Here is a 21,441-nt window from a genome sequence, read left to right on the forward strand (position 1 = left end):
CACAGTAAGGTTGCTACATCAAATGAAACACACGGTCTTGGCACAGGTTTTATGGCGGATGGACTTTCTGGTGCAACCCTCCAGTTTCATTTGGGCTTAAGACTGTCACTAAGAGCACTAAAAGCACTGACAAGTGCAGCCCCCCAGAAGCTGAGCAGCAGAAAAAGGAAGGATATACTGAACTCCACATATACAGTGAACTGAGGTGAGTAATATAACCCAGACTCCCAGGCCTCATGTAAGAACCTGAATGTCATCATTTTAAGCAATGTGCTTCCTTTGTTCATTTTTGACATGCTATATGATTTTATCAGCACTGCGATATACACTGATCTACAAAGTCTGGTATTACACTCCAGAAAGTCTCATGACAACATAGTCATCACCTAACATATATGTGTTATATCAGGTGAATGCTAAGTGTATGGCCACTGGAAGATGACTGGTTTATGTGTGTGTAGTGTAGCCTAATGACAGTGACCTCACAGTAAATTGTTACTGAAGAAGATTACTGTAGATATCAAAATACATACAAGAATATACTGCACATATGCAATCACAGGCGACCAAATACTGAACAATGAGCATGCTGATACTACAGTTGCAGTTACACAGTTAATCTCAGACATCAACATTTCACTCACTGCAAAGTCAAACCTCCGTGCCTCGTTCTTTTTGAAGTAAGTGACTAGTCCTTAGAGTTCACACCGCCCTCACATTTAACAGCGCCCATCCACTAATCCTTCCCCCTGTTTCAATCTAGGTTATGGTGTTCATGCATAACCAGGTGACCACATTCTCTGTTCTAGGAGTCAGCATGGTCCCATGGTACTGATGGTGGTGTAGGTGAACCTGGACACAGATGCTCCAGTGGCAGTGACATCATCGTCTCCCTCTCTAAACCCACGTGGGCGGCATGGCCGGCAGCAGCAAGAGAAAGTGGTCAGCAGAGCCTTGCGGAAACGCTTGTTCATGAAGCAGTAGATGATGGGATTGACGCAGGCCGAAGTGTAGGACAGCAGGTGAATAAAGGAGATGGGGGCTCCAGACAGAACCCGGTGAGCTGAGACCGGATGGAAGGCTTTCCATGTGTTAGCCGAATACAGGGGCATCCAGCAGATGAAGAACATAGTGACGATGATGATCAGCATTCGAATCACACGTTTCTTGGCCATCAGTTTGGTCTCAGATGTGTTGCTCCGAGGGCGGTCTATTTTGGTAGAGCTGGCCAGGGTGAGGGTGGACATCTCCATTGAGTTTGGTCGCTTTGAAACTTGAATATAGCAACCATCTCCGTCATCATTTCCACATGAGATTGCGGCACTGGTGCCATTCTTCAGACCTAGAGAAAGAGTGCAACACTGAGTGTGTTAACATGCACAATATATTCTGTTAAACTCACTGTTAGACTCATTCTGGCAAAAAAATCCATTCAATTCATTTTAGGTCACTTTAAAAATTAGGAGAATGGTGTCTACATAACTATTTGAATAACCAGATATCTATCAAAATCTAATAATTATCTTATTGTTGCTCTGCATATACATACATTAGTAACAAGGTAAGTGCACCATTTTGTTAAGTTACTTAGGTGCATATCACATTTTGTCGCTTCCCCTCTCTTGCTCTTTCTCTAGCTCGAGGTGTGGACAAGTTAGTTTGGGCGCGGCTGTACAAACCAACAGTAGCGTTTTTCTGTTAGACACATCAAGAAAGGGGCGGGTGCCATCCACTCTATTTTTTTTTTATTTGTTTTGTTATGATTAGTTTCATTGGCTAGGTTAGATGTTTTGTTATTTATATTCCTTTGGCAGCGACTTCAGTCCACCCTCGTACACTTGGATTTGTAACACTGTCCTACTCATCCTCTGAGTTTATCTCAATATTTCTGTCCAGTGTTTGTGTACCACACAAATAAGAGCATTATATACACAGACCTAACTATTTCTTGTCCTTCCCTTCCCCCATATGTTACTTTCCTCAACCCCTAGCTCCATCTGCTGGGATCATAACATGGTGTGTTTGTTTGTTCTTATGTTTAATATTGCTTTTTTCAGGCCACTATTCTTAAGAATGAGGTGTGAACACACTGTAGCTCTTAGGGAAACCCACATGAAATGAGAGTGCACTTATGCAGCTGAATTGAACCATCTAGTGCACACCATGTGCTTCACCTGCTGTGAGATTCTGTAAAAAACACAAATAAAAACACTAAAGAAAGTAAGACTGAGTAAAGAATGAGGATTTGTCTTTTCAAGCACTGCTATAAATTTTCATGGGGTAATGACCCACAGACTCCACAACAAAACACACAGGCTCCCCCTTTTTCCAAAAATAAATGATGTCAATGTTTAAGTAAACTTTTTAGGAAATGCTAAAAAAATTTTCCCTATCCAAATAATCCAACTGTCCACCAAAAGACGATGTCCTTGTAACACCTCTTATGTAAATTGCTTTTTCGTCATCATTATAATTAACCAGCTAAATACCACTACTGTGTGTTATAGTTTATTATTTTTTCCTTAACTACATTTATGGATACTCATATTTTCAGTGATTTTCCCTTATGTAGCGAAATTGTATTAGATATAATATTCACAGAAATATTGCCTTTAGTCCACTATACTGTTAAAGTTTTTAGAAACCTTCTGAAACATCTGAAACGAAAAGGCTAATAACCTTGATTTCCCCCCTCTTTTTTCTCTAATCTTCTAGGATGACTGTAAAGCAGCATGTTGCTTTGAGGGCTGGATTGTATTTAGTCGCATAAACATTACTCAGATCAAGTGTTGATAGTGGATGTTTAGTTAAAATCACAAATGCACCCTGCAACTCATCCCAAAAGTGACAAGTCTCCAGCAAATGTAGTGGTGCTACTCTACAGCCCAGTGCTTAGAGGCTTTATATCCCTCTGTTTTACGTCTCTGAATGTTAGTGTCTTTGTGTAGGGAAACAATTTTACTGTAACCACTGGGAACAATTTTGGCATTTGTTGATCAGAATGACAGAGGATTAAAGTGCCAGTAGTGTGCACAAATGTAAGAGTAGATCCTGTAAAATAAGTAACTTGTATGTAACTAACCACAGTCTGGTCTCTGACTTTTGCACAGTAATTGTGGTGAACACAGAATGTCACTCGTCAAGCAATATTTTTGTTTTGCAATCAATCATCCGTAATGACTGGGTAAATCAAGGAGAGTCCGTAAATAAGCACTGTTATTTACTAAACACAAACTCAACCTCCTTGATATTCACTGCTGATATTTTTATCTTCAACGGTTCATCCATTTGCAGAAATATAACGAGGCCAATACTTCAATAGAAATAACATACCCAGAATTCAACTAATTGGTAGCGCAGCAGTAATAGGAAAGGCAATGGTTCAAGTTGTTGTGATGTAATTTTAAGAGTTGGACCACCAAGTCAAGAGAAAGTGGGCATATTTATAGCACTAATAGAATTCTACTTGTACAGCGGAAAGAATTCACGACGAGACACAATTGAAGCCAAATGGCAGGTACTAAACTATTAATGACAAACACACCATAAAACTGTTTATGTAAAATCAGTTGCAGTTATGCTCTTGTGCTGCATTATGTTGGAAATTAAGTCCCATTCACTACATTATATTTTGTAAACAGATGGCCATTTCCAAGCACAGGGACAGTAAAATCCGTCCACAGAGAGGACAGCAGCTAATATGTCCTGAGGGATTAGCTTGCTAAATCCCCTTTAAATGGTTTTTGACGGGTACGTGGTATTACCCAGTGTTCATTAAAACAAAGTAAATGAATTTGTTGGTGGAATGTCAATAACAGTATGTCTTACCACACTGTCCCTTCTTCTGTTCCAGCTCAAACTGTATTCCACGATAGAGCTCCCGAGAAATAAGCCCATATGCAGTGATCATCACCACTCCAGGGATGAAGAAAAGTATACAAAGCAGCAGGATGCACCTGAGAAAGAGAGAAGAAAGTGGTTTTGTTGTGAAAGGTGTCCTGATAAGGGGTATATTGTCTGAAAAATTAAGTGGTTCAGTAAATCAAGTCTCCACACAATGAATCTGGCAAAAGTATACACCACATCATCACTTTCATATCAACATCTCAGAACTTCATTTTGTTACCACTGACGGAGAATTTATAATGAATGCAGCAGAAATATCCTAAAACTCCTTCTATTTCCAAGATCTCCTTCAGAGACGAAGCGTCGTTACGATGACAGCATGTTCTTGGATATACTGTGACGTCTGGGTAGTACCTTTCTAATGGTCCCTGCCATATTACATCTCATTCAGTTCATGATATTGACTCATGAAAGACCATGAATTTCCATCTCTGTCTACCCTGTCCTGTTTTTAGGACCATTAAAGCATCAACTTGAAAACCAAGAAAAACCCTGAAACAGTTGAAACCAAGTTGTCACTAGACTGTCCAACAAAGAAGTCATTAAAATAAAGTTTTGAACATAATTGTTAACTCAATCTAAATCTGTCCAATGAACAGTATTATAGAACCTCCAAAGAAGGATCAGCATTTTTGAGGGTCTTGGTTTAATTGTATGAATATCATCCAGCATTTACTTCGCTCACCTAAACTGGTGATGCCAATCAACAACTTCACCTGATATTTAAAAAAATGTAACCAGCCATTAGCTGGTTTCCCCAAGACACCTGTATGGGTTTGAATATTAACTCAAACCACCAAACCCTGGCACTTATTCAACACAAGCAGCCCTGTCATTATCTCAGAGAACAGAAAACAGGTACAGATCACTGATTTGTTTTTCCTGGCATAACAAATAAATGCACTGATGTGACAGGACCTGCTGACAGGTTTATTGCTTTTTTTCTCGTAGAGTTAGCAGACCTGCTGTTCTGAACTGAATGCACTCTTTATTTGTGAAACTCATGGCAAGTTCAAACCAACCTATAATTCCAGCCAACGTCTGTCACATTATTTTAAATGGAATGTAAAACATTTAAGTGACTCACCAAGCCTGGTGCACCTGGTCCTTGGGCCAATCATGGCGACACATGTGCGTTGTGATGGTGTTGTTGGGTTTGGTGTAGTTCACCAGTGTTGAGACCATGGGGTATGGGGTCATTATGAGGAAAGACATGACCCAAGTCACTGCGATGACCTTATAGGCATGAGAGCGAGTCTGCCAGGCCCTAGACTTCAGAGGGTTACAGATAGCACTGTATCTCTCAATGGCTATGGCCATGAGACTGAAGGTGGATATGCTGACAGAGATTCCTATAAGAGATGGATGGACCTTATTACAATATTGAACATGATACATACCCTTCACTGTTGTCAATACAAACATATTTATTCTAGCATTTTAGTTTAGCTATACCCTTAGCCAGAAAGCTTCTATATGTACTATACATCAAAAAAAGCTTGTAGACACTAGCCATTTTAAGGTGCACCCACAACAGGCAGATATTCAATGGGAAAACGTGATGCTCTAGAGCAGCTAAAAAAATAGCATAAATTTGCCCTGCCCAGTGCAAACTGTTGATTAGAGGGGTATAAAGCTGCCTCAGTATTGGGTTGTGGAGCAGTGGAAGGACTGTAGAACATCTAGTATAAATCTTTCCCAGAAGAACAGAAGCTGTTTTTGCATCAAAGGAAGTCATTCATTCATTATCTGTAACCGCTTATCCAGTTCAGGGTCGTGGTGGGTCCAGAACCTACCTGGAATCACTAGGCACAAGGCAGGAATTGGTGACACTTTTGAGTCACCAATCCACCTACCAACGTGTGTTTTTGGACTGTGGGAGGAAACCCACATGGACACGGGGAGAACACACCAACTCCTCACAGACAGTCACCCGGAGTGGAACTCAAAACCACAACCTCCAGGTCCCTGGAGCTGTGTGACTGTGACACTACCTGCTGCACCACTGTGCTGCCCCAAAGGAGGACATGTTACATATTAATTATTATATTTCATACATTTATTGTATAATAATAAAATGTGAATGTTTACTCACAACAATAGAGAAGACATGTTTGATTGTGTATAGGACCATTTTGTAAAAGGTCTGTAAATAACCATTTGCAACAGGTTTTGCATCTTAGTGAGGAACCAACTACAAATTCTGTGGTTCTTTAAGTGTTGATGGTTTTATATAGAACTATTGTCTTTCACAAAATGCTTACTGCTTTAGTTTCTTATCACTAAACCCACCACTCCGCATACTGTGTAAGCATTCACTGAGTTTGTGGACAGATACAAGGAAAGATACAAGACCCTCAGACAGAAATTCTTGTGTCTGAGACAAAACATGCTGAATTACTGAGCATTTGGCCTGAGGTCTCTGCTCTGATCTCACTCTTTGCATCAGGGCTTGTACCCGGGAAATGATTCTTTGCTTTATAAATCCACCATCCCCGCCTTTTTCAGAAAAGTAAACAGTAGCAGGGACAGGGAAGATGGTGTAGTGTGCCGGTCATGCTGCTATATACAGCTTTGAGCATACAAAAGCACACATTGGACAGAAGCAAACTGATCCATTTAGTCCTATTTATATCCAAGTGTCTCCAGAGATACAGAAACCTCAGAGAATTATAAAGCAGGCCAGAAAATGCTTAAAGATGATATTATCAAAAGTAAAATTTATTTATCTTAAAAATGGGCATACATCTGTGAATAACCCAAGAGAAAATGATCATATCAGGACTTCTCTGTGGTATCTACGTTTAGAGCCAAGTCAGGTCATCCATGGGATATAGGACTTCGGTAGCTGAATCTGAAACACTGCCAACATAATTAAGAAGCTGCAGTGGAATTGACAAATTATGTTCTGATTTACACCTAATGGGACCAGTTATATGGGAGAAAATATTACTCAAGGCCTTCTAACAGCTCTAGATAGTGTAATAAATTGTGTAGTTTACTCTGAGTGTAAGTAGACTGACCATTGTATTTCAATCAAATAGAAAGCTGCAAAATAGAAAAGAGCAGCAGTAGGTATATCCAAGATCTGTTTAGAGAAAACATGATTTGTAAAAGTGCTAAATAAGAAATGATAATAAGAAATATATGTTAATACTGAGTTACAATTTTTAAATAAATCGCAGACTGACAAAAATATGTATATGGATAATTCTTAGCTTGGGGCTAGTATACATCTTAATTCCCATAGATGCCATAGGAGGAATGATTGAGATTCTTAAGATTTTAGTTTTTTTTTCCTTCATGATTTTCATATAAAAAAGGCCTTTTGATATGCTGGTACCTGTCTAACAAATGATTGATATAGGATCTTTCTACTTTCTTAAATGTGTAGCTTTGCATGTATGTACAGAGCTAATTATGATATTGATTTGATTCATGTTGGTAAACATGAAGCTTGTCTGCTGAAAAGGAACAGTTAATGAATTTAGAAGCAAAGAATCAGTTGCATGACCACTATCAGCCATTTTATCCGGAAAGACAGGATGATGGATTTTGTTTTCAAGTAATGCCCTAATCAAAGTGTAAGTTACTGAAGCTTTTAGAGGCTGCTGTGCCAGCTGAAGATTTATTTGAGAAAATGAACATTATGCAAAAGTTACTGGTCATTTTCTGGACCCTAATGTGCTTGTCCCTAGTTACTGTTTAATTACTGGTAGTGCATGCTGACGTGTGAAAGCTTTGTTGGTTTTGTGTGGTAAAAAGGTGTAACTGTCATGCATTTTGAACCCTGGCAAGTTTTCTCCATATTCAAGTGCACATAGAGCTTGTGTGATGATGAGATCATTTGTAAGAATATCGCTTTTTTGTTTAGGCTACTTTCCCTGTGCTCTTTGCCTGCAGCATTTCTAAGCCTGAACTCTCATCTTAATTTTCTGGAGACTGTAAACTAGGCCTTTTTTAAGACAGGGTCAGACAGCCATGGTTTAAAAGTGATGGCTCTGTACTGATGTATAGCTTTTCATAATTTTGATCTTTATTTTGTTCTATTCATACGTTTTGTATTATTTGACTTACTTTACTTCTTATTCTACACCCATGGAGAATTTCCACTGAGTCTATACCTGTGTAATGGAGCCTGGTCTTGGTGTCACCTGGGTTTTCAACTTGCCTTCTCTATGTGCTTTCTCACAATATCAGTTGTAGCTGGATGGGCTTTGCCTTTCATTTTAAATGCAGCGAGCCATAAAAATGAGCAGAACAACCCAAGCACAATCTTAGACATACCCTAGATATCTCAGGCCATTTCCCTTTTTTTCAAGCTGGCCTTTCTCCGCATCACAAATTGAGCTTGTGTAATTCGATTGAATTTGTTCTCATCACCCTAAGGCATGAATAACAACAGCTTTCACTGACTGTGACTAAGTGTGTGATCACCAAATGAGTGCAATTGAATTGATTTGATCAGAATGCAAAGAACCAGAGTTCAATAGAAGATGCCTGCCTTACCCATGAGATAGGCCACAATCTTGCACATGGCAGCTCCAAAGATGAAGTCCTCCAGAAGGTTGGGGATGAATGTAAACGGCATGCAGAACACAGCCATCATCAGGTCACTCACAGCCAGTGATAGAAGGAAGGAGTTTGTGACTGTCCGCATACGCTTATTCACAACCAAAACCACGATGATTAGTAGGTTGCCAAAGACGCTTAGCAGGAAGATGAGAGTGTACAGCAGTATCCTCACTGAATCCATTTCTGAAAAAGATAGATATTAATAAATTAAACGTATCCTGCCATTCTCTGTGAGAGACTGGAGAACAACTGTCTAAGAGCTGGCCTATCATTGGGAGATTTCGTGTTTAATCTCTTCCATGGAGATTAAAGAGCCCATCACAACCTTAATCTCTCCAGGTGGGTCGGATGGCTTTCGCTGTTCTCCAATCACTCAGCAGGATGCTACACAAACTATGTCTGTTGGTTAGCGTGAGAAAACTGGGCAGTTAGTGTTTTCCTTTAAAGCATTTTAAGTGGTGCAATTACATTATGTTGAACTGTGCAATGACAGTTCAATAATTATGGAGGAACATGTGCTAGCCTTCACCCTCATAGGTTAGTAGCACTGCATTATTAGGGTTGATTTACCCAATGTGTTGAATTGGCAATGACTATAAATGGGTACAATTTAAATATATGAAGAAATTGTGTATATAGATGATATGTGAATAAAGATGATGTGCAAAAAATGATTGCAACAAGTGGGAGCTAGACTGGAAGATGGTTGCCTTGCATTGTTTACATTATATTAGGTGATTTAATATATTTTGATTGTACATCTTCTAAAGCTTGCTACACAATTAGAAACATTTTTACCATGATTATTGCCATTTCCCTGAAATGTCATAGTCTGTTTGCAGCCAATAACATATATGTTACACACATTCATTTTATTTTAGATACCACTGCCTTAAAAGCGATATTCATTCATTCATTGTTTGTAACTGCTTATCTAGTTTAGGGTCATGGTGTTTCTGGTGTTTCACTGGGTGCGATGCAAGAATACATCCGGGATGGGGCACTAGTCCATCACAGAGAATCACAAACGCATACTCTCTCACCCATAGACACTTTTCATGGCCAATCCACCTACCAACAAATGTTTTTGGATCATGGGAGGAAAACCACACAGATACATGGAGAACACAACAAACTCCTCACAGACAGGGCCTCGAGGCCGGGTTTGAATCCACAATCCCAGGAGCCATGTAATAGTGGCACTACCTTTTGCACCACCGTGCTGCCCTAATAAGTATATTTAAAAATAAGCCAGTGGATATATAACACAGTGGAATCATATACATTTTTAGATTGACTAAAATTCCATCAATCAGAAAGCTCTATCTGAACAGAGGCTTCTAGTGCATGGTAATAAAAAGCATTATGTTAATTTTAGGCCTCTGGCTAAAGTTGATCTATATTGTGTTAACATCGTAATGCTCCTTCATGCTCCAGGGCTTCTTACTCATGCAGGGAATTTCAGATTCATTAAGTACAGCTCAAAGCCAATAGCTCCTGGCACCCACTGCCTGCTGATAAAGAACTAATCTGCTGTTATCATATAATGTTCTATTATATAATTTCATAATAGCAACTGAACCAAATGGCAAAGAAGTGCTTTCATCATTTAGCAGAGAGTTATGACTGGCCCACTCTGATAGATTTGAAAACATTCTGCGAACTTCTTTATGTTTAAATCATATGTTTGTTTTATAGGATTTTAATTTTGACATTAACCACCATCTAAAATAGTCAGTTATAAATATAAATACAATTTATAAATATATAAATATAAATATATATAAATTAATTAATTATCTGTAACTACTGATAAAATTCAGGGTCATGGTGTGTCCGGAGCCTACCCGGAATCACTGAACACATCCTGGAGGGCCTTCGCACGTTAACACACACACACACATTCATTCATTCAAACACTCACTCCTATGGACACTTTAGAGTCGCCAATTCACCTACCAAATATGTGATTTGGACAGTGGGAGGAAACCGGAGCACCCGGAAGAAACCCACGCAGACACGTCTATATATGTATATATACAAAATAACAAAAATAATAATAATATTAATAACCTGTTGGGCATTTAGGCACAACTTGGATGTTCCTTTAACTTTTAAATAGGTTTATAGTAAAGTGGAATCTGTACTTTTCACATAGTTAGCACTAAGCTGATACTAGGCATTTCTGAGTAACTGAAATAAATTGTCAAGGGACCCAAAATGATCACTTATAATTGTGACATTTGTACTTTACATTAAACCAGTTAATACATATAACATTAGAGGCTATAAAGAAGTAAGGTTTAATGAAATGAAATACAAGATGTTGGAAATTTAAACATGAGCCCTAAAAAGATGGAGCCATAAACATGTTTTTTGGTGAGTCAGGTTAATAAATATCAAAGTTAATCTTTATTAATAAGCCCTAATTTGACTTTGGCTTGATTCTGTTAAAGGATGAGGAGTTTAATTAAGCTCCCCTCTACTAATTATTAAACGCTTGGGAACATGAATGCAGTGATACAAGGTGAGGAACGGAGGCTGCCACTGTGTTGCTGATATTAAGTCATTTTTCATGGGTTTATTCTTCATATCAAGTACTGCTTGATTAGTGCTTCTGCACCATGGCAAATTGCATAATCATTCATTTCCTCTCCAGTGGTTAATCTCAGTCTAATTAGCTCTGATATATGAGGATGGAGAGCCATAAATTAATGACTGATGGGAGAGTCGGCACTTAAGAACAAAAATTATAATTTAACTATTAAATTTTAACAATTTAAAGATATGAAAATGATCTGAAGTTAAAATACACTCAGAAAGGTACTCTACAGGTACGTCATTGTCACTAAAGGTAAAAACAGGGTAATGTACCTTTAAAGGTCCAAACGGTGGTGTTAAAGTCCAATTGTGTTCCCTAAAAATATGCTACATTCCCTACATACCCAGAAGCAGAGGTGAATATATGAAAATTCTGAAGATGAAATGGGGAGTATTAAAATATCACTACTTAAAACTCTACAATTAATAACTAAAGGTACTGGTTATGTACCATCAAAGCGACAGTTTTTCTGAGAGTGTACAGGTGAATGAATAATTATTTTTGGTTTATATATTGCATTCGGGGCTACACTTCTGCCTTTTGAGCAAGGTCTTTTGTGCCTCATTGACATTTTTAGGGGCCTGAAGGCAACAATAAAATTAACCTTGAAAATGAATAATGCAAAATAAACATTGTACAAAGTTTTTTAGCCTCTGTTATAAGTCAGGTGTTTGTTCTATACATTTTAAGATACCCAAATTCATTCATTCATTCATTCATTCATTATCTGTAACCGCTTATCCAGTTCAGGGTCGCGGTGGGTCCAGAGCCTACCTGGAATCATTGGGCACAAGGTGGGAATACACCCTGGAGGGGGCGCCAGTCCTTCACAGGGCGACACACACACTCACACATATGGACACTTTTTTGATTCGCTAATCCACCTACCAACGTGTGTTTTTGGACTGTGGGAGGAAACCAGAGCACCCGGAGGAAACCCACCTGGACACGGGGAGAACACACCAACTACTAACACACCAACTCCTCACAGACAGTCACCCGGAGCGGGAATCGAACCCACAACCTCCAGGTCCCTGAGCTGTGTGACTGCGACACTACCTGCTGCGCCACCGTGCCGCCCGATACCCAAATTACTAACATAAAAAAACAATAGTGTAGAAACCCAACATTTATGTGCCACTGCAGTGGATAGTTGCAATATACACTGCTCAGCCATAACATTATGACCACCTTCTGGTTTGTTCACTCTGGGCCACGAAACATACAGGAGCACATTGTGGTTCTACAATTACAGACGGTAGCATGCTTGTTGCTCTACAAACTTATTTTGCCTGCTTTCTCCATGCTTTCAATGGTCAGGACCTCCACAAAGCAGTTATTTTTTGGGTGGTGGGTCATTCTCATAGCTGCAGTTCCACAGACATGGTAGTAGTGTGTTATGAGTTGTGATGGTACGTGTGGATCAAGGAGGTGCTCATAATATTCATAATGTTTGTAAAATGGTGTAAGAAATAGCATTTCTAATTTCCCAATCAGAAATAGGGTGCAGGAGCTGATAACACTACTAAAAAAGTGTAGCAAAACCAAGTTGAGAGATGTAATTTCACCTCTGGATTATATCTCAGCAAGCACACCCACACACAGAAAAAAAGTATTCACACAACATCTGCAGAAAGCAGTCACTGTTTGGCAGCCTGAGCAGGGGGATTATGGCAGTGACCATATACTGTTTGCTAGCTCAGTGAGTTTATACGATCAATGCGGGACCTTTAACGGACTCACACATTTGTGACGGCTCTAAATATCACTGAATGTGTCTACAGACTCTGGAATGGATTCGATAAAATGATGCTGAGAGGGCAGAACAGGTCCAGCTAAGTGGTCATACTGAAGTGATCTAATTTTCTCCATCTCATTTCCCTGCTGTATGTCCAGGGAAACTGAGTGTATTTGGATCATGCGGGGGATTCTGAATGGAAAAGAGGTAAATCCTGTCATGGGAATGCATGGCTTCTTGTGCCTGAGGAAAGAATTTGAAAAAGTGATTCCTTTATGGTACAGTTTGATGTTGGATTTTATTTTATTCAAAGTTGAAATCTAAAAACGCTAAGAATACCAGCACTACTGACCAACCATAAAAATAATACCACCACTTGATTCTACCTTGCCTTCTTCACCTTATTCTGATATATTGATTTGGATGATGGCTCATTCTCAGCGCTGAAGTGACACTGACATGGTGGCGGTGTGTTTATGTGTTGTGTTGGTACAAGTGGATGAGACACAACAGTGCTGCCTGAGATGTTGAACACTGTGTCCCCTCACCATCCACTCTGTTGGCTAGATAGTTTTGGTTGAATGACTATTCTCAGTCCAGCAGTGACACAGAGGGTTTTAAAAATCTAGCAGCACTGCTGTGTGTGAGGCATTCTCACCAGCACAACACAATTTAACACCCCTTCCAGTGAGAATAACCCACCAGCCAAATCGTAATTATGCGGTGGTCCTTAGTTTCCTGACCATTGACAAACAGGGTAAAAGGGGGGCAAACAAAGTATGCGGAGTAATGGACTACATTCCTTAATTGTGGAACTACAAAATGCTCCTGTATGGTCAGTGCAGCTGAGAGAATCGACAGTGAGGGTAGAAATACAAGAAGTTGGTGTATGTTTTTGCATATTTTCACTTACTCTTTGCATCCTGTTAAAATTTCACAATAAAAAAATACAAAAGGAAATGCACAATAATGACATGGAAAATCATGGTTCTGGCAACCTTTGTTCAAAGTGAAGAATGTTTGCCCAGCCTGAATGTGTATCAGCTCTGGCCTGGCTACACACACTCTTAAGCTTTTCTTCCCTGAACTCATTAACCTGCTTATAAATACACTGCATGTCCAAATTTAGTCATGTCTGCTACTTTAACATGCCTCCATTGCCAACAGAGGCATGGGTTTCTTGCACACAATTTGTATAATTTCTGTACCAAAGTACTAACCACAGAAGTGGATACTGTGCTAAATGCAAAAGCCTGACCTAAAGGGGTCAAAAAACCTCAAGCATTATGCTGTGCTCCCCGTCCAATAACTTTGAAATTAGATGTAGTGGCATTTGTAATCCACAACGAATCTCCCTTTGTGAAGTGTTCTGCTGAGTTTCTATCTAGTATTGGGTGTTGCTGTGGTTTTGGCGGTTTGAATGGATTCACTGGCCTGTGTACTGACCCCTAACTCTTATCACAAGGACTGTTGGCTTCCTCTAACAAAGCTACTCTGCCACTGTATGAACCCATTCATTTTAATATGTTTGTGCCATTTTGTGAAGTCAAGAAAAAGTTAGGAAAATTGGTTTTGTTCCAGGGCTCCCCCTACAGTTGCAGTGTGTAATTTACATATACAGCACTGTCCTGAAATCAAGAGGAATTCCTATCCTCCTCCAAAAGTTACACAGTGCAATTTCTGATGAGTTGAGCTCAAAGTAGCAGAGGCTCTATTCTCCCTATTACAGGTCAGTGAAGCATCACAATGATTCTGAAGCTGTAGTTTTAAGGGACAAATACTACTGGTGTTGCTTTAAGTCTTCAGCTGCTCAGATACTGCTCCTAAGAAAAAGAGCACAGGAATATCATGTGTCTTCTCCTTGGCTGTAGTTGAGACCTCAGTTAAGACTCGCACTGTGTTCAAATTTGCTGAGATTATAACACTAAAGCATATCTAAGACTAAACTAAAGACTCAACCATTTCTGATCCAAGACTAAGAACCTTCTTAGTGTTTGATGCTGTAAATAACTGTCATTTTTTTATCTAGGCCAGATCTCTTTTTATTACTGAAAAGTAATTAATGCCAGAGTTTGATGAATAAACAGGAGTTCAGCACTCAGAGTATAGTCTTTAAACTGCTGTTCTGTTCTCTGTTTAAGGAGCTGTCCACAGAGTGACATTGCTCTTACCTTGTTTGGGAGATGATAGACAGATTAAAAACTTGTTTTTTAAAAAAGTTTTTCTTGAGTTGCTGCACTTTAATATTTATACCAGACCTCTGTGTTATGTATGTGTATATTTATGTTCTCTCACTGTGTTTACTTCAGAGAGGATAAAGCTTTTGATATTCTTAGGCAGTCTGAAGCACATTATCATATACTGCTGCACTACAAGCTTTTTTCAGCTTTCAATGCTCTGCTTTAATGATTATGATATTTTTAGAAATAAATAGTGCCCCTTGTATTAAGTGAAGTGACAGATTCTATCAAAGACATTCTGATAATAGTCCCTCCTTAATCACACTTTCTAATTTTGGCTGTTGTCAGACACAGGAAGTTCAGACATGGTGAAGAGATGTGGTAGAAGAAAGAAATAGATTAATATTCTTTGTCATACATGAAATAAATGTAGCAGGTTCATAACTAAAAAGTGATCATATTTTTTGCATAATAAGTACGTAAAAGAGCAAATGGAAAGACAAATATTGTTTACATCCTCTAGTTATGTACAAAAAGCAGTACAGCAGGTCATATGGAAGCTTAATGAAATCATATACCACAACTATTATGAAACATCTTAAAGTTGGCTTCTTGGTACATGGTTAAAAAGCAGGAATGCACTAATATGCATTGGTAATATGCATAGGTAATATTAGGTATGAGGAAATATTATATTACACAATGTGATAGGAATTCCCAATACCAAAAATGTTCATAATATGTGAAATCTTATACTAGGGTGCAACAGGTATGTCTGGTTTTTATTTTTATTTGTATTTTTTTACATTTATTTATTTATTTATTGTTTTTCTCACAAGCAATATATATATATATATATATATATATATATATATATATATATATATATATATATATATATATATATATAAGGCATCTATTTTGTTTCATCCTTTTGTTTTCTTTTGGAAACCCCTTTAGTTGAGAATATAATTTGGTTGTAATAGCCAGCCTTTCCTTTGCTGTCCTTTGTTCTATTTCCTGCCCAAAATGGGTGGGTTTTCTAATCATCTTTTTTCCACCCATCTTTGGGCATTTACTAATCTGCATACTACAAGTCTTCTAAATAATCATAATATTATTATTATTGCATTTGGAGCTATCATTCCTTTTGCTTAGCATCTGGATCTTTCGAACTCATAGTGGCTGACTTGACTGGCTTATTAACTCAAGTCTGATAAGCCGCACACTCCGTTACAATATGCCTAACTATAGGAAGGGTAGATTTAATGATCTTAGCATACAACTTGGTTTACAACAAGATGTATATCACTGTTAAAAATATACAAATCATTTCATGATCCAAACATATCTAATAAACATCGTATGGACTTTATATTGCTATCAGTAAGAATAACTCATTTATTTTTACTGATGGTATCACATCTATTAGCTGCAAGGTGAATCTTAAAGAAATCGGATTCACCACTCTGGCAGATTGTGTGTGTGCTGATATAGGTGCTTCATCTTGTTGAAGGAAAATGGCCAAAACAAAGCTACTAAAATGGTCCTGAACATTTGCTTCATTTTTTTCATTACTTGCATTAGGTCTACAGAGACTGTACACATTAATAAGTATTCTGCATATGTGCAGGTTCAGCTGATTTGGCTGAATTTTCAACTAATTTGGCATGATTGTTAACCAGACATTTTATCACCTGAAATCCACTAGGGATGCAATTCACTTGCTGCAGACAAGACTGAACACAAAAGCCCGAAAACAAAACAGAACTGAAAATAACTGCATTACAGTTCTGCCAAAGGAATGTACCCAGAAGAGCCCAAGGCTTATGGGATACAGTAATAACTAAGCGTGTAATGGACCAACTAATACATGTGAATGTTATGTTCAAGCTTTTAATATTAATTCATCTCATACTTATGGACTGGGTACAGAATGACTGTGACTGGGTACAGCCATCCAGCACATAGCACACTTATAGTAATTGTTTCATATCCAGTCCATAAGCTGCAGAAAAGAGTCAAGCCAACTGTCTAATTATATATGGACTGCACCTAATATAATACTTTTTTGCAGTCAAAACAAAAGCAGTTAGATTTAGTGCTTGGCTTCTTTCCCATGGTGGAGAAATATCTCCCTGAACACATTAAACTTTGTCACATTGACCTCAGTGGGTGCTATTCGTTTTGGAGAAGAATGCCAGCACATAGCTCTCTTTGCCCTCACCTCATTCCTACAGTTTACACTGAAAACTGCGGTCCCATGTTAATTACATTTACATTCCCCTCCTCTGTTAGCTTTTCCTAGTACTTCACTGTCTCAGGACACACCAACAACTTTATTATTCAAAATGGAAATCTAAATATCTTGTATCTTTAATACATAATAATGGTAAGAAAACATGGTATGATATGAGTATGGAACCAAGACATTGGGTCTAAGAAACTCTAGTTTAATACGATTAAGCTTATCAAAAATTTAGACGGTCTTAATTCACGACTAACTGTCTGTTAAACCTCCGTAATATCCATGTGAAATGAACAAACCAAGAAGATGAGTGCTGCCGTGCAACCATTTACGTAAAGATAACTCCACTGGCCAGTGTCACTTCATCTAAATAAGATTTGTTCATAAAAAATACAAGCTGTAATACCAAAACTAGGAGAGTACACACATAATTAAATGTTTTGTTTAAAGCAGACTTGTATTTATATGAGGTAAACTATTCCTTATTGCTTTATAAACACAGTAGCATGATTTCCCTTCACAGATTTACATCTTTAAACACATCTGGCCAAAAACACATGCACTTACTTGTTTAATCAATGTACTCCGCTTTCTCCCACTGCATGAATTTACTGTTTAATCAATACCACTGCCTGAGATGTTTACCTCCTCAGGCCACTACACTGAGAACTGGGTTATTACTGTCTCAGTTCTCACCAATAAAGGAATCAGACTAACATGAAAGTTACGAGCCTAAATTATAAATCTGCACATGAATATTTGCACGTGAAGATAGCACATGAATATTTAAACACCAAGGAAATAATTTTTATCTATATGTGGATGCAAGACCATGTTATAAGACATTCACATGCCCTTGTTTTCAGGAATTAAGAGAGTTCTAATACCTTAAGAAGCAACAGACATCATCACTTATTTGCAGAACACATGTCAAAGTGTCTCCAAGGTTAATATATATGTAGTTTTAAATCAATTCAACAAATGGAGAGCATGTTTGCTAAAGGCTAAACAGAACTGGTGCGTTTAGACTGGGCAAATACCTGTCTGGAATCCAATGAAATCATTCAAAATCTTAGTACACAAAGAACAAATGGAGAAATTGATTAATCCATAAATGAATGAATGAATGAATGAATACATTTGCTAAACAATTTTATGCTAAAAAGCTGATGTAACGTGAGTTTTATCAAGCATTGTATGATGTTCCAGGATAACCTCTAAACCACTGACTGATTTTCCTGAAAACATTTAATATTTTCTCTTTTACTTCAAATTCCAAGACACACACTCGTGTATTCTGTCATATATTGATATTTGAACTATTCTCCTTTTACATGTTATATATAGAAATAAATATACATTATGTACCCCCCCTCACCCCTCCACCTTAGCGATCTATGTGTGGAGCCACTCTACAAAAGGAGCACAGTGTGTAATTGCTAAAGTTAAATTTTTTATGCAGTTTTACAATAGAGTGATCACTGACAGTGTGCACTGAGCTCCAGTGTGTGCTCATTAATGATCAGTGGCACTTAGTCTAACCTTGTTTACTGTCTTTAAGAAAGTCAGAAACGTTTGAGTCAGCAGCTGCATGGCCTTTGTCTTCCTGAAAACAAAAAAGCTTTAGACAGCTTCGTAGCTGACCTTTTGTGTAACCTATAGCTCACCTGAATGATTAAATGTAGTGCTCTGCTCATTTACCTGAGCATCACGCAGCATCTAACTGACCCCACAGTTTCAGTGAGCAGAAAGCTGATGATGTAACTCCGGAAAATGCTGCGATGACGACACAAAACATCAAAACATTACAATGTCTGTAAAATGGAGGTTGAATTAATTTCTTCTGCTCTTTGGCTTGATGGTACCCAACTGATCAGGTTTGTCATGCATGATTAAATATATTAGTAAAGCTTTAGCAATATGATATCATGATATACACAAAACTAAAAACACCTAAGCAAATAAGACAATGGGAAAATGGAGAGTGTGGAAACATGACAGGAAAACTGTGACAGTTCCACTTAAGAATAATACAGTTATACTTCTGTTGTGCAAAGATTGTTTAATCTATCAAAGTCAATCATTATTTTCAATGAATGCTCCCCTCACATGAATATTTGTGTATGCATAGATTGTGTGTGTGTGTGTGTGTAGGCATTTCTATAATCATGCTTATATTTAAGCAGGTACTTTTATAATAGTTCTAGGAAGTGACACATTCTCAGGATTTATAAAGAAAACGTCAGCTCTTTTTAGAAGAAAAATTTTAAACGCCTTTATTGATACCCTTGGGGAAATTGCTTCTCTGTATTTGACCCATCCGTGGTAGTAAACACGCGAGTGAGCAGTTCTTCACACACTAGGGGCAGAGAACACACACACAACCGGAGCAGGGGGCTGTCAACTACCTCCTACTGTGACCCTCAAGCTTGCTTCTCTAACCTTAAGACCACGGCTGCCCCCACTTTTGATCATTAATATCATTGCAGTCGCTACAAAATCTAAACCATTGTGAGTAATAAAAGGATGCTGATACTGAGGATTGTGTTTTTTGGTCTGTCCTCCACCCTACCACCTGAACTCAGCACAAATCATATTTACCTGTTCCCAAGTTGAGTAATAAAGGTATTTCTTTTCAGAGAACTGAATAGCTAATTGCTAGATTAAGACAGAAATGTATAACAATGAGTGTTTATACAAAAAAAAAAAACCCTCCAGAGAAAGGAGGCATCACTAAAATTCATTCATTATCTGTAAGCGCTTATCCAATGCAGGGTCGCGGTGGGTCCAGAGCCTACCTGGAATCATTGGGCGCAAGGCGGGAATACACCCTGGAGGGGGCGCCAGTCCTTCACAGGGCAACACAGACACACACATTCACTCACACCTACGGACACTTTTGAGTCGCCAATCCACCTGCAACGTGTGTTTTGGACTGTGGGAGGAAACTGGAGCACCCGGAGGAAACCCACGCGGACACGGGGGAGAGCACACCAACTCCTCACAGACAGTCACCCGGAGCGGGAATCAAACCCACAACCTCCAGGACCCTGGAGCTGTGTGACTGCGACACTACCTGCTGCACCACCGTGCCGCATGGCATCACTAACATACTGTTGGAAATCTCATAGGAGCACCAGCACTAGGTGTAGCTCTAATAGTCACAGTATATCACACTTTGATTCACCTTCTACCTGTAAATGAATCAGGTCTATCTTGCCAATAATAGGTCAAGCCATTTCGAGCAGCCATCTACTTGACTGTGGCTAAAAGTCTTCTCTCTCTGTCTGCTTCTGCACGTTTGTATGTCACATTTCACACAAAGAGTGAAGCATGGCTGGCCCGCTCTGCAGCAGTGCCATACTCTTGACCTGAACTCCTGACCCCAAATGCTGAGAGATGCACAAACACAGTTACTCCCTGTGCCCCCTGACTACTGCTATTCAGAGCAAACACACCCTCTTCAGACACGGCTACACAGAGATGATGGCAATGTACTTGATGTTATGTGCAAGAAATATCTGAATTATAAAACAAGACTGAAACATGAAAGATGTGCTTTTACACTCAATTAAAAACAGGTGTGGTCTCTAATTAAAGGGGTGTGTGCATTTTCACAATTGCCCAGTCTAGTGGCCATCCAAGTTGAAACAAAGAACAGCATACCCACAAAGATAGCATTTCATCATCAATATACACAATCTGTAAAGAAGGAAAGCATTACATTCAAACAACATTGTATAATACTTTTCAAGATTGAGACCCCTTAGATATAGCATAGCTATCAGAATGGTGCATCCGAAAACATTTCGTAGATTTACAAAGATTGTCAACATTGGCTCCACCTTCTACAACCATTTGCCCCATGCCCAAAAAATAAATCCCAAACTGAGTTACACATTGCTATTGTACCTCCGAATTACTCATACTGGTGTGATGTAGGTGTTCAAAGATCCCAGTACATACTTTCTTAATATTTCCTTCACATACAACAATCTGCAACAGCAGCAAGTGGTATAAATTACAAACTGCATATTAGACCACTTTTTATATATTTATGTACCAATTTTTAAATCAAGTTAAAATGTCACCACTTTTACAGTGCTGCTTACAGGAGCAGAAAGTTATTTTTTCCAATGATTTTTCTTCACATTATGAACCAACCATTATCCCGACACCTAGTAGCCAAGAT

At 38.5% G+C, this 21,441-nt stretch overlaps 1 protein-coding gene across 1 annotated transcript in view; it reads right to left on the bottom strand.

Annotated features, from left to right (window-relative positions):
* Positions 1-763: 763 nt before the first annotated feature.
* The window catches only part of cckbrb (cholecystokinin B receptor b), a 33,614-nt gene continuing 12,936 nt past the window's right edge, over positions 764-21,441 (bottom strand). The window contains exons 3-6 of the mRNA XM_066686883.1: positions 8,416-8,664; positions 4,994-5,258; positions 3,829-3,956; positions 764-1,342 (exon numbers count right to left, since the gene is read on the bottom strand). Of these exons, the coding sequence (XP_066542980.1) occupies positions 813-1,342; positions 3,829-3,956; positions 4,994-5,258; positions 8,416-8,664 (1,172 nt within the window). The 3' untranslated portion in view covers positions 764-812. The remainder of the gene's footprint in view (positions 1,343-3,828; positions 3,957-4,993; positions 5,259-8,415; positions 8,665-21,441) is intronic.

Source organism: Hoplias malabaricus, chromosome 12 (assembly GCF_029633855.1).
Source record: "Hoplias malabaricus isolate fHopMal1 chromosome 12, fHopMal1.hap1, whole genome shotgun sequence".
NCBI classification, from domain to species: domain Eukaryota; kingdom Metazoa; phylum Chordata; class Actinopteri; order Characiformes; family Erythrinidae; genus Hoplias; species Hoplias malabaricus.